This window comes from Lolium rigidum, chromosome 6, assembly GCF_022539505.1.
Source record: "Lolium rigidum isolate FL_2022 chromosome 6, APGP_CSIRO_Lrig_0.1, whole genome shotgun sequence".
NCBI classification, from domain to species: Eukaryota; Viridiplantae; Streptophyta; class Magnoliopsida; order Poales; family Poaceae; genus Lolium; species Lolium rigidum.
This window is the reverse complement of record NC_061513.1, coordinates 248405608-248419841: the sequence shown is the minus strand read 5'-3', so window position 1 is coordinate 248419841 and position 14234 is coordinate 248405608. Positions and strand designations below refer to the sequence as shown.

General features: G+C 49.9%; 1 protein-coding gene across 1 annotated transcript; it reads right to left on the bottom strand.

Annotated features, from left to right (window-relative positions):
• Positions 1-11517: 11517 nt before the first annotated feature.
• On the bottom strand, positions 11518-13844 carry LOC124663925 (sarcoplasmic reticulum histidine-rich calcium-binding protein-like). Its single transcript, XM_047201555.1, has 3 exons — positions 13121-13844; positions 12415-12925; positions 11518-11698 (listed from the first exon to the last, which is right to left on the bottom strand). Exons 1-3 carry the CDS (start codon positions 13842-13844, stop codon positions 11518-11520), a joined length of 1416 nt encoding a protein of 471 aa, XP_047057511.1.
• Between the last annotated feature and the right edge of the window lie 390 nt (positions 13845-14234).

Below are 14234 nucleotides of genomic sequence, written 5' to 3'. Positions count from 1 at the left end.
ACCAACAAAGTCGTCAGCCTCGTCATCGTGGTGGAGCGAAAGGAAGAAGGTCATGAATATGACGTCCAGAGACCTGTCTACTACATCGGCGAGGTGCCGACGGAATCAAAACAGAGATATCCTCACTTTCGAAGCTAGCTTATGGCGTGTTCCTAGGCAGCCGGAAGCCGAGGCATTATTTCCAAGAGCATCCGATGAATGGTTGTGAGCAAGGCTCCGCTGTCAACAATTCTCAACAACGCTGACGCAACAGGACGTACGGCTAAATGGGGCATCGAATTATCCGCCTTCGACATCGCTTACAAGCCAAGGACCGCGGTAAAATCCCAGGTTCTGGCGGACTTCGTTGCAGATTGGACAGAAGCTCCGGATGCAAGTCTGGAGCCGGAACCAGAGACATGGGTCATGCACTTCGACGGATCCAAACAGCATCAAGGCTCAGGAGCCGGAGTCACCCTGAAATCCCCTACCGGAGAAGAATTGCAGTATGTTCTGCAGATCCACTTCGAAGCTACCAACAACATGGCGGAATATGAGGCTCTACTGCACGGTCTGCGCATCGCTAAGGAAATTGGGATCAAGCACATCATATGCTGTGGAGATTCCGACCTGGTGGCACAACAAGTAGCCGGAACCTGGAACGCCGAAATTCCGTCATGGCGGCCTACAGAGACGAAGTTGACGAGATTGCCAAGAGCTTCCTCGGATACGAAGTCAAGTACGTCGGAGAGACGATAACACAGCGCGGACATGCTATCCAAGCTCGGATCCGGCAGGAAACCAATTCCGCCCGGCATTTTCCTGGAGCATCTCCGGATACCCTCGCTTAAGGGCGCTAACCCGGAAAACCCAGAGGTGGCAGTGTCTCCGGCTAGGGAAGTGATGGCTATCATTCCGGCTTGGACCCAGCCTTTCCTGGACTACCTCATCGATCAGAAGTTGCCAGAGGACGAGGTCCTCGCACGACAGATCATCAGACGAGCAAGAACCTACACAATAGTTGATGGACAGCTCTACAAACGAAGTGCAGCAGGGGTATTTCTTAAATGCGTCTCCAATCAAGATGGCATTGAAATCCTCAGAGAGATCCACGCAGGGGTTGCGGGCATCACGCCGCTCCCGGATCACTCGTTGCAAAAGCTTTTCGGTTAGGTTTCTATTGGCTTACGACTAAAGAAGACGCCGATAAAATAGTCAAGACCCGCCGAGGTTGTCGGTACTACGCTACTCAACCAAACGCTCCAGACCCAAGAGCTGAAGACCATACCTATCACCCGGCCATTTGCGGTCCGGGGGCTCGATATGGTTGGTAAGTTAAAAAGATCATCTCCTGGCGGTTTTGAGTACCTCCCGGTCGCCGTTGACAAGTTCAGCAAATGGATCGAGGCTAAGCCGGTGAGAAAAGCCGACGGTGCTACGGCACTAAAATTCGTCCGCAGCCTCGTGATGAGATTCGGCATCCCGCACGGCATAATCACGAGATAATGGCACGAACTTTGCTCAAGGAGAATTGAGGGATTATTGTGAGACAATGGGGATACGACTCGGACCTCGCATCCGTGGCTCATCCACAGTCCAATGGTCGGGTTGAAAGGGCTAACGGCCTAATATTATCGGGAATTAAACCACGCCTTGAAGGACCGGCTGCGACGAGCAGCCGGAGCTTGGGCTGATGAGTTGGAGGCTGTTCCGTGGAGTTTACGAACTACCCCTAACGGATCAACAGGGTTTACCCCTTTTTCCTGGTATACGGATCCGAAGCCGTACTTCCCTCCGACATCATCCACGATTCACCGCGAGTTTCCGCCTACAATGAAGAAACAGTCGACGAGGCCGGACGGTTATCTCGTGGACCCGATCGAGGAAGCTCGGAACTTAGCGGATCGGAGATCCGCCATCTATCGGCAAAAGCTCCGATGTTATCACGGTCGTCGAGTTCGGAAACGCTCCTTTATGGCAGGAGACCTGGTCCTCCGCCTTCGACGAGTGAAAGACCATAAGCTGCAATCTCCATGGGAAGGACCCTTCGTCGTTAGCAAAGTGCTTCATAACGGGTCGTACTACCTTGTTGATTTCCGCGAGTTAAGGGATAGACCCGCTAATCGGCACCGGAAACGCAAGCGTGAGGATCCGGATGACATCTACGATGAAACAGATCGCCCTTGGAATATCGCACAGCCTACGTCCTTTCTACACTTAGCATATATTTTCCGAGTTCTAAACTCTGTAATAGTTATACATGATCAATGAAATAAAGCTTCTGGTTCACTCTTTTGAGTCTTTTACCTCCTTTACTTGTTCATTTTAGATCGTGTATGTTTTTTTTTTTTTCCGACTAAAACCGCAGAGCTGGATTTTTTCCGCCTAGGCGTGTATGAAAGTTGTGATTTTTCAAAATCGTCCTTTAGGACGTAAGCTTAAGTTTTCTGATTAAGTTGTTATCTGTTGCGAACTCGTGGATTCCTAGTAGCGATCTCCGGCACCTATGCCTGGGGGCTTGTTTCCGCGGTTATGGACGGACTGCCATTGGGCTTCGTCGCCGCTGGCGAGCGTTTCCGGCTAAGGTTTTCCGGCTCGTGGAAGGTCAAGCGAGCAAGCCGGAAAATAGCGAAATCAGCACTTGCTTTCCGACATAAAAACGAAACATGCACATAATATTTAACGGATAGCAGGATAAGTGTTTCCGCCCCATGCATTATCGTTTCATTCCTAGCTACTTAAGAATTTAGTCTTATTACAAACCCTCGCTGGGGCCAAAATGATGCAACTTTTTTCAATGTTTCAAACAGGAACTCTACTCGGAGTCCTCCTCTTCAGATTGCTGGTAGCTGGAGCCGTCGTCACTGCCACCAGATCCGGCTTCAGAGTCGTCTCCAGAGTTTTCTCCGGAGAGCTCGCTGCTGGACCCGGATCCTTCCCCATAATACTCTGGCTCGCCCGCTTCCTCCTCCGCATCGGAAAAACCTTCGGGCAGATTGTGCTGCTTGTACCAGAACGAGTGATCCACTCGCCTGACAAACAGCTCTTCATAGCCTTCAGTTTCCGCGAGGAGGGCGCTCATGTCGGAACTCTCGGGGGCTCCGCGTGCAGCTTGCGCCAGGTTGAGTGAGGGGAAGAAAGCCTTGCAGGTGGCCAGGACTAAGGAGGCGGCTCCGCGCGCTGAAGACTTTTGCCAGTCCTTCATAAACTCCGGCACCTGTCGCATAAGTTTGGTCATCGTGTCGATGACACTGGTTTTGGCCTTCTTTAGCCGCAGAGCCGTGGCGATTCCGCGACAAGCTCCAAACAGCGCATCAATTGATTTCCGCGCTTCTTCGTACGCCTCCGTCCTCGTTAGATTTGAATCCTTTGTCCATTCAAAGCCAAGGCTCGCTGCGGAAGAAAGAGGATCAGTTCCGTCAGAGAAAATATGCAAAGGTGGTCGGAGCAACGACGCGGAAACATGCTTACGGAAGATAAGTTTGTCAATGGCTCCCGCCTCCGCTTCCAGGGCTTTGTTCTTGGTAATTAGGGAGAGCGCGCGACCTTGGCTTTTCTCCAGCTTGTCGATCAGTTCCGCCTTCTCACGAGCATGCTTCTCGGAGAGCTCCTTCCTCGCCTCAGTCTCTTTGCTTGAAGATTCTTTCATGAAGTTTTGGAGGGACTCGTTCTCCGCCTCAAGCACCTTGACCTTGGCGGATAGTTCATCAAGCGAGGAATGCTTGGCAGTTTCTTCTGAAAGCAGAATTGAACATGTTATGCACCCTGAACAACTGTCAGCACAAGTGAATATCCGGATCTCGTACCTTGAAGTCGGGTCTCAAGCAGCTGGATAGCCTTCTGGCTATTTTCCGCGTGTTCGCGCAGTCCCTCGATCTCCTTGATTTGCTCCAGCACGTGAATGCGCAAATCTTCGTGCAATTTCCGCGTGGACTGAGAAGCAGCAGAGAGTTAGTCGGATATTAAAATCTGGGGGGCTGGCGAAGATTTCAGACTTGGCGAAGATTTCAAATTTCCGCCTAACAGTACATTTTGAGAAAGCATTTGCTAATACATTTTACACGAAACTATATCACCCAATGCTTGGGGGCTAGTATTACCTGCCGCACTTCCTTGTGCTTGGCGAAAAATTCCTTCAGGCTATCCTCCAGTTCCGCGAGATAACCCACTTCCTCCTCCGGTTTCCCCCATACCTTGTTCAGCATGGCGGAAATTTCCGCGTGACGCTCTGCAAGGGTAAGTTTTCGGAGGGACGGAGTTGGCTCGAGGCTGACGCGGGTCGCATTGGTAACTTGGAGGAGCTTGGCCTTTTGCTCTTGCTCCTCATCAGTAGGTCCCGCGAAAGCGGAACTTGGTTGATCTGGTGGAGGCATGGGAGAGGAGGTCCCCTGGGTGGAGTCGCCATGGTGGGCAGGGTCTTCCGGAAGGTCGTCAAGGTCAATGATGTCCTTCGGATCCGGCTTGCTGGCAGATGAAGCTTTAGGTGGAACTTCCACCTCAGGAGTGATAGGGAAGGAAGCCGGAGATGGTTTGGCCTTCTTCTTGCTGACCCTTGGGGCCTTGGGAGGCTGGCTTTCGGAACTTCAGGAAAAACATACAAATATAAGGGCAAGTGTTAACCAGAACTTGGGTCTAGGAAGAAGACGCTTACCCGGAAGGCTTGAAAAAGTGCTGGATGGCAGGCTGCCCCTTGTTGCTGGTATTGATCAGCGCGAGGCGCTTCTTTTCCGCCTCAGCTTTCCGGGTAGCCGCGATGCTGAGAGTTTCGCGGGGGCGTTTCACGTAAGGGCTGGAAGGGGCTGGTTTCTTCCTCTTCGCGGGACGTGGAGCTTCAGGAGCTTCCGCCTCTGACGTGGCTTCCGGATCCGTGAGGCCGATGGATGGGACTCGGAGGAGAGTTCCGAGCTCATTTTCCTCAAGCGCCTCGAGCTAGTTCAAAGTTACACTTAGCCAAAAGTTTGAAGAAAAGCGATAAACCAAAGTCAAGACGACGTACCGCAGTTCCGGATCCTTCCGTGTGGATGTCTTTGTTGCATACGTGAACGTGGAGTTCACGTGGGATCTTGATGAGGACCCGGATCCTTTTGTCGATGGCGTCGGCGGAGAGGTTATCCTTGGTGGCGCGCATCGGATCGTCGCGCCCTGTGTATTCAAACATCAGGCGGTCCCGATGTTGCAGCGGCTGGATCCGCTTCGTAAACCACGAGAGGGTTAGGTCTTTTCCCGTCAGCCCCTCTTCCGTAAGCTTGCAAATCCGCCTGACAGCGCGGGTCAGCTGAGGCGAGTCGGAGAAGTGGGGGCAGTGCGTCCAAGACGGAAGCTCGGTGGCGGGGCAGTTCTTGAAAGGTGGTAGCTTCTTGTCGCTCGCAGGGTCGGAGACGTCCTTCAGATAGAAGAAGCCCCCAGACCAGTATCTCGCGGATTCGTGGCGGTCGGTGGGGGGGTAAATGCGGCCCGGGCGGATGATGAAGGTGATGGATCCGCAAGTCGCCAATTCGGAAGTTTGGCGGATCTTCTCCTTCTTGACAGAAAAGTAGTATTGGAAGAGAGAGAGCTCTGGGGTTACCCGGAGGTGGCCTTCGCAGAGAGCAACGTGGTTGCTGATGGCGAGCACGCTGTTCGGAGATATGTTGTGAGGTTGGAGTCCGTATGTCTTCAGAATCTCCCGGAAGAAATCTGAAGGCGGAAACGAAAATCCGCGCTCCACCAGTGCCTTCGTCAGCACCATCTCGTTGTCCCTTGGAGCCGGAGCTGGTTCATTTGGAACTGTTCTCCAGCTTCCGGGTTGCAGGAAGCCCTCTGACTCGAGATTTCTTAACTCCATCTCGGTGGTGGTACAGGGCCACCACTTCCCCTTAGCTTCGGAGTCGCGCTTCCGAGCTTTTGATTTCTTGGCAGCCTCTTCTGTTTGTCTGCTCCGACCGGCCCGCCTCGGAGGTTTTCTCCGGGTGAGCGAGAGGTCCCTCGGCCTCCTTGCCGGAATCCTTTGTAGGATCCAGCCTGATGGGAACAAAGGGAGGAGGGGCGGAGGAAAGGGGCGTCGCCATGATCGGTTCCGAGCTCGGAGGCGGAGTCGTCGAAGACATCTGAAGAAAAAAAAGGTTGGCGGAAACTTTCCTTAGTCGGATCTCAATTTGTCTTCCCCAAGTTCATCCCTACCAACTACGACGCGAAGTTTGAGCTCGAGGATTTACCGTAATGGCGCGTGCGGTGGTCGGGGTTGCCGGCGACGAGTTTTTCCGCGTGATGGTTCGCCGGAGTTAAGAACACGAAGAACACTGCGGCGGAGGGCTTGCTCCGGCGATGCTCCGGCGACTTTCCGGCAGGTTCCGGCGCGGCGGAGAATAGGCTCGCGGGCGGCGCTCGGAGGAGAGGTGAAAAGGGGGTGAATGGGGTGAGGAGGGGTCGACGGCTGATATTTATAGGCTGAGGGGATAAGATTCGTGTTCCGCATCCTGTGGTCGGAACGCAAGCGTCGCGCCGTTGGATGCGTGACATGTGTCCCAAACCCTAGCGGTAAAAATGGCTAGAGATAAGTTACCGCGCAAATCGCGCGAAAATGGCGCCAGAATTGGCGGAACCGTTTGAGTCTTTTAAGATTCCGGGTGATTGCGTGAAGATAAGTTGGCTCCTGTTCGCAAGCAGGGAGTAACCCGGAAATGTTCTTTGGAATGTCGATGGATGAAGTCCCGCAGGATGAGAGCACTTTCCGGCTATAAGTTGGAAAAAGAAGAAAATGCAAAGTTTGAGCTCTTCAAGTTTCTCCGCGTTGCCGACGATGCCGGAAACCTAAGAAACAAGCATGGCGGAAACTGCCGGCGAAACTCGGAGAACTCGGGGGCTACCGTTGTGGGTATACTTCATGGGTGTACCATCGACAGTGCCTAGATCCGGCAAGCCCGGGTGGCCCACAGACGGTGATGAGGCATGTGGCCCATCGGGCGGCCCAGTTGCTGTTGATCATGAAGGAAGAAGTCCAGCCCAGGATCAGCAGGCCGGATCCGCACCGACCTAGGAGTGACCCGGATCCAGGGAGGCCCATGAGGAACCCGGATCCAGTACGACATGTATGGAAGGCGGATCCGTGACGTGCACGGCAAGATATTGTATTGTAGCTAGGCTATCTGTAATCCGGCTAGGACTCTCCGTGTAAACCCTAGATCCGTGCGCCTTTATAAGCCGGATCCCGGGAGCCCTAGAGGCAGAACGACAACTCATTGTAACAACGCGAAAGCGCCCAGATAATTCCAGACAAGCAGCAGTAGGCCCTGTCATCGTGCAGGTGTTCCGAAGCTGGGTAACTCGCGTACCACCGTCCCGAGAGCACTCCGCCCTATGGCCCCTACTTCTTCTCCCCCTCGTGAGGATCCCTCCTCCGGGGTACCGTCGATTAGGCAACGACAATCACTAAGCATATTGCCTCTAGATTGTTTTATCTCCATGAACTTCAGAAGAGCTGGAGAATAAACATCTAGCAAGTCAAATCACACAATACTGTTGCTGATTTGTTCATGAAGTCTCTACCAGCTTCAACATTCCAGAAGTATTTTATGGAATTGGTATGCGACGGCTTCTAAATTTGCAAGAATCAGGGGGAGTATCTTCCTGAATCAATCATGTTCAAAGCATCATATTACACTCTTTTTCCCTTTATGAGTTTACTACACAGGTTCTCATCAAGGTTTTTAATGAGGTAATATCAACACAAGATGATATGTCATATTTTCTGTTTTCCCCAACGGGGTTTTTAGGAAAGTATACACATCATACATTGTTCTCTAAACTCTATGGGTTTTTCCCTTTTTACAAGGTTTTTCTCATATCGAGTTAACAAAGAGACAATACCAATTATATGTTGTATCATTTTCTCCTTATTTTCCCACTGGGTTTGAAGGAGTTTTAACAACATATCCTACCATACTCCTCACATTTTTCCCACAGGGTTTTTGGAGGAGACCTTATTAAGATCATGGACACTCCTCATATTTTTCCCATAGGGTTTTTGGGGGAGTCATTCAAGGTGATCAATTATAAACAACAAGCTTTTCGAAGATCGATGATTTCAATATACAAGACGGCGTTGTACAAGGGGGAGTGTTAGAATTAGACATCTTCTGTCCAAACGCCGTACGGACGCATGTGTCCGTACGGTCGCAACCCTTCGCCCGTATGGACGTCTGTGTCCGTATAGGCGCCTCTTCCCCATGTCGGTGCCATCTTGAGGCGCCTCTTCCACTTGTATATATACCCTGTTGATCAATGGAAAGCGGTCACTTCATTCATTCAATCGATTCCTTTCTCGTTTTACTTCAACAATAACTATGTCCATATACTACTTCGTGCTGACGTGTTAGCACGAATCTCAAAGTACACGGACGACGACGGGGCATCCGGTAGTTACCGGTTCCGCTAGAATTGACTATTCGGCACACTAACCACTCGTTATTGCTCAACCATAACCATCCACTCGTTATTGCTCAACCATAACCATTCTCGTGCTGGAATTTTTTTCCATTCCCATCCCCACTAACTCTCATGGGACCAGTCTTTTACCATCTTCATCCCCATCGGGTAAACAAATAACCATCGATTAACCAGCCCTGCTTTAGCTAGTAACTATGAGCCCAAAATAAAATAACAACATGGTAGGATGATAGAAAAGGCGAGCGTTTGGGAGTTGGGATTTGGGGACTACGACGGTTGGGGACGGGAGGGGAAATGTGAGTACAATAGGATTAGGGTTTTTTGATATCTATACATACCTATCTTGTACCATAGCGCCACATGTCATGTGCCTAACGGGGATTTCATGGTTATCGGGTATGGATAGTGGTAACACAGACTCATCCCCACCTTGCCTAATGGGGAGAGTTTGCCTCCAATAAAACCCCCACGGGGATGAAGTATTAACCAAAACCATCCCCTAATAGGTGAATTAACCACCGGGGATCGGGGACGGGGCCCCATTGCCAAATTGAGTTGTGTGTGTGTCTCTGCGAGAGTGAGGCGAAGAGAAGGATTCCGCTTTTGGGGCTAATTAGTTGAGAAATAATGGGCCATAAGATTAAGGACCAAGGGTTGGGCCTGGCCGCCTGGGCCGAATAGATATGCGTGCAACAATACCACCTACACTTGTAACCAGGAAAACCATCTTGAAACTACCCGTGTCGCCTAACCCTAGGCGACTCGGGGGGTGATCCCCGCCGGCCGCCTGCCACCTCCCTCCTCGCCCCCTCCTCCTCGCCGCCGCCAAAAGACCCGCAGGGCAAATCCCTGGCGGCGACGGCGGGGGCTTCGTCCCTCGCGCGATGGTGGCTTCCCTGGCGGCGGCGGCGTGCGTCTCCGACGGCTCCGACATTGAGGTGTCGCGGGTCTGCGGCGGCGTTGACGTCTCCACGGTGATGGACCGGCTTCCTGCGCGATGGGATCGCCCTACTAGCGGTGGATCTTCGGATCGCTGTTGGTGAGGGCCCCTAGGGTTTCGGGAGGCGCTGCCGAGATGGTGGAGGCGGTGTCGCGTCAGAATAAAGGTGCTGGAGCTCGGTCCCCATCTCGGCAAGGCCACGTGTGGCGGCGCCGACGAGCTGCTGGCCTGGTTTCCTCTCAGATCGGTGGATCTGGAGAGGATGGTCTCTCCGGGCACGGGTTTCTGTCGACTCTGCCATGGAGCTTTGGCAGTCAGAGGGCTGTTGTTGCTGCTGTCTTCCCCTCGGCCTGCCGTGGTGGCAAGGGAGTGGAAGGGACGGTACAATCGCCTTCCTCGTTAGGGTTTTTAGGGTCTTTTTTTAGATGCGCCCGTCGCGTCGTGAAGCTTCCCCCGACCAGCCATGGTCGCGAGGGGAGGAAGTGGCTTGACGTGGCGTCAATGGTTGGGACCTACTGCTCGGGGTCCGTGGATTGGAGATTCTGCTTGGTCTCCACTAGCTCCCGCCTGCCCGATGGTCTGGAAAAGATTATTAACTCTCACCCCTCGGGATGGGCACTCCTGTGGTGTTCAAAGCCCAATGCGGCGAAGGTGGCGGCAGTCACTCGATGGTGTCTGAAGACGGGCGGCTTCCGGATTCGATCTCTGTACTTGGGTGGTGACGATGAGGACGATGGGCTTGATTGCGATTTGGGGGTACGGTGTGTGGTCTTCTGGGTCCATATTGTATTTTGTTATCTCAAAAAAAAGGAAAACCATCTTGTAACGTTCAAAAAAAAGGAAATCCATCTTGTTTACTAAAAAAGAATGAAATCCATGAAAAACCACAAACGTAGCTCGTTTTTTTAAAAAAATCTAAAATAATATTTTAAAGTTTTTAAAAAAATCTGAAAATAAATCTTGATGCAGACAATCTTGTGTTCTACCAGCATGCAAATTTGCAATTCGAAATACCTTATATTCAAGGCTATGCAAAAAATGACAAATTCTGAAATCTATAATAATGAATAGTACAAACTATCACAATCTCAAAATCTGTTAGATTTTGTCAGTTTTCTGGTGCCTCGAATATATGGTATTTGGGGTTCAAATTTTACACAACGATAGAACTCAATATTACCTACATCTAGATTTTTTGTCAGATTTTTTTTGAAGCTTAGAATGCCATTTTGATTTTTTTTTAAGCTACGTGTAGCCCGTCCTACAAAGTCCACACTCTGAAATCCATCTTGTTTGCTAAAAAAATGAAATCCATCTTGCAAATGTGCGATTTGAGAAACATTTGGTTTTCCAAGGATACATTTGAGAAACATTCATGAATTCAATTTCCTGTCCCTAGCGGAAAACTACTAATTTTGTGTTGGAAACCGCATGAAAACAAGGTTATGTTGATTAATAGTAATTACAAAACGCGTCGGATATTTGAGCTCCATGGCGCCATAAGCAAACGCAAGTTCCGTACCATTTCGTGTCATTTCTGAACACATTTCCCCCCGCTTAATTCATCGCATTCTCTATAAGCCTCAAACTCGCATCGACCTGGCAAATTTATAAATCAATGTCATTCTTCAGTTTAAGCCTCAAACTCGCATCGACCTGGCAAATTTACAGATAAATCAATGGCATTCTTCAGTTTTTCATTGATCGTAGACAATCGAACAGCATGGCCAAAGTATTAATTGCCAATTTACCTACAACCAAGTTTGTATCACAAAATGTTCCAAAAGGTTGTATGAATTTGGAGGTAGAGTAGTGAATTAGCCACACCTCCATCGGTACGAGAGGAAGAATAACAACCTTACTTCTGAACACAGAAGATGTACTATATATTAGACAGGCATATATTACAGCACGGCCATTACAGATACAGTAGTACTAGTACCCACAAGGCCACAGCACAAACTTCATCAGACATTCACCTTTCTTAACAGCGTGCATCGTAGTTATATTTACATAGGATGAAGGTTGCATCTTCCAAAGCTGACTTTAACATGCCCTACCTCCAAAAGAAACGACGACTAAACCTATAAAACAGGACTGAGATGGGCTCCCTGAGAAGGCAAAATTTACGTGTGTCACAGAGAGGCCAGCATATGGAGCTAGTAATAGCAAACTCATGGAAAGTATGGGTCCTCCTTCTTCTGATAAATTTCAAAGAGCTGATCTGAGTAACGATGAGCCATCTTCAGACAGAACTCAACACCAGATGGGTTGTACTTTTCCAAGTCCTGTGGGGTCTTCTTAAGCGGCCCAGAAGCATCACCATCCAGAAGAAACTGTGCTATGTAAGAACCCCTAAACAAAGAAACAACTTGCAGAAGTGATATGCTGAAAACTGGAAGCAAATAATATCACGTGTGCTTGTGTTGTGTACTTACTAGGTTAGTAGTCACAAACAATGTCTGAAACCAAATAGAACAAAAACCAAACTGGAGCATCAGAAAGTAAATATCCGTATACACATTTTTTTCAACGCTAGGTAAGACCACCAGTAAGAATGTAAGAAAATGGTGATCCCTAGTCCATAGAATCATCAAAGTATCCCAATTTTGCAATCTAAGAACTCAGTTTGGCATGTTGATAGTTCACCCTACACCCATGTGGCCTACATTCTACACCGGAATATGTACTTCCCAAATAGAACTGAAATCATGCAGGGAATCCCCACGTTCTACATGGAAAAGTTGAAAAGAGAGGCACTATACATTTAGAACTGAACATCAAGATCAATAAACACATAGTCAACTCAACCCATTAGATCCAGACCCCTTCTTACCTAAATATAACATATCTCCCACTAAAAAAATATCTAGAATGAAGTTGTTACGTACAAGGCCAAGCTGTCTTTCAAAGAGTGTGATATGCACACAATGAGCAGCTCAAACAATGTCAGGAAAAGACCAAATGGTGATACAACTGCGTGCAGAACTGTTCGTTAAAGTGTAAGTGAATAAAGAGGATACTTGCACTGAATATAAAAAAAAATAACTACCATTATAAGTTAAGAATACCTTGGTGCATCTATCTGGCTAAATCCCCTTTTGTTATGCACAATAGTCGCCTTTTCTGCCTGTTCTTCCTCAGTTTGCCGTCGATACATGGCACAGACAGCTTTTAAGGTAAGTTCAGGTTGCTGATCAAATGCTGATAGCATTTCTTGCGCATTCTTCCAATCGTTGTTATTGGTATTCTTTTTACCCCGTATCCAATCTAGAATTTTTCCAAAGTTTATCTCACTATCACACTCTTCTAGTTCAGCAGAGTATTCTTCAGCAGGATCGGATGGATTTTCAGAACAATCTGCATCATCTATAAATTCATCTGTATTATAACCTTCTTCTGAACCATCCCCAGTCTCTTCATGATCCCTGGGTTCCTCAAACTCAAGCTCCCGACGTGCAGGTCGTATTATCTTTGATTGACTTTTAACTAACCGAGCCGAGCGCCTTGATGCGGGAGTAGAACACCCTTCCACCTCATAAGGTTCACCATCCTCCTCCTCCTCCTCCTCACTCTCACTGGCTGTGACACAACGCAAAGCACGCTTCCTACTACTTGCAACACCCACCTCCTGATTTCCATGCCCTCCATCATTCTCATCCTCCTCCCCGCTCTCGCTGTCACCCTCCTCGCCACCACTTTCGCTGTCACTGATAACCTGTGCAGCAGCACGCTTCTTGCCTCGGGGCGTGATTGACACATCGTCATCCTCTAGACCCACATTGGCATCAGAGCGAAAGTTCACATGGTCACCTCCACCACCATCATCATCCTCCTCACTTTCAGTGTCAGTGACTCCACGCAACGCACGCTTCCTACTACTTGCAACACCCAGTTCTTGATTTCCATGCCCTCCATCATTCTCATCCTCCTCCCCACTCTCGCTGTCACCGTCATCCCCACTTTCGCTGTCACTGATAACCTGTGCAGCAGCACGCTTCTTGCCTCGGGGCGTGATTGACACATCATCATCCTCTAGACCCACATTGGCATCAGAGTGAACGCTTCCATGGTCACCTCCACCACCACCATCATCATCCTCACTCTCACTGTCAGTGACTCCACACAAAGCACCCTTCCTACTACTTGCAACACCAACCTCCTGATTTCCATGCTCCTCCCCACTCTCGATGTCACTGATAACCCGTGCAGCAGCACGCTTCTTGCCTTGGGGCGTGATTGACACATCGTCATCCTCTAGACCCACATTGGCATCACAACGAACGCTCCCATGGTCGCCTCTATCACCTTCATCTGCGTCAACAATCTCGACTTCATCATCACTCTCTCCCTCGCCGTCGCCGACCTCCATAGCATCATTCACCACATGATCACCTGCAATGTCGACTGGCTTTTGCTTGTTTCCTCCGAAACCCTCCTCCAATCGACCAAAGGTTGGATCATTTTTACCTGTATGGTACATTGGGTCTCCCTTGCGCATGGCCTTCCTCAATCGCGTGTTCTCGGCCTCGAGGAGAGAGACCCTAGCCTCCAGGTCGGCGATGCGGGAGGACTTGGGACTTGGCGTCAAGCTCGGCCTCGAGGGCGTCGACCTTCTTCGCAATCTCCGTGAGGTCCGGCCCTGCCGACGATGTGGCGGCTGAAACCCTAGCGTCGGAGAAGTCGGCCACTCGGCGCCGCCGCTTGTGCTTCCGGTTGTGTCGGGGTGAAGTGAGTAGAGGATTCGAGTGGGTCAACGAAACAGGCCGCAGGTAAAGAAATAGACCGACCAGCCAGCTTGTCGGTGTTGAGTGGGCCTTTGGGCTGACAGAATTACCTATACAATGAAGATACATGTCTGGCCACACTGCCACCGCCTTAGAGCAACTCC

Bases quoted from the DNA above. Each gene is read 5' to 3' on its own strand.
- LOC124663925 (XM_047201555.1), bottom strand. From the start codon at position 13,844: ATGCGCAAGGGAGACCCAATGTACCATACAGGTAAAAATGATCCAACC. The intron at 12,926-13,120 runs GTCTAGAGGATG...GTTGTGTCACAG, and splicing joins TCGCTCTGATGCCAATGTGG to CCAGTGAGAGTGAGGAGGAG. The intron at 11,699-12,414 runs GTATTCTTAACT...TTCTTTGTTTAG, and splicing joins AGCCAGATAGATGCACCAAG to GGGTTCTTACATAGCACAGT.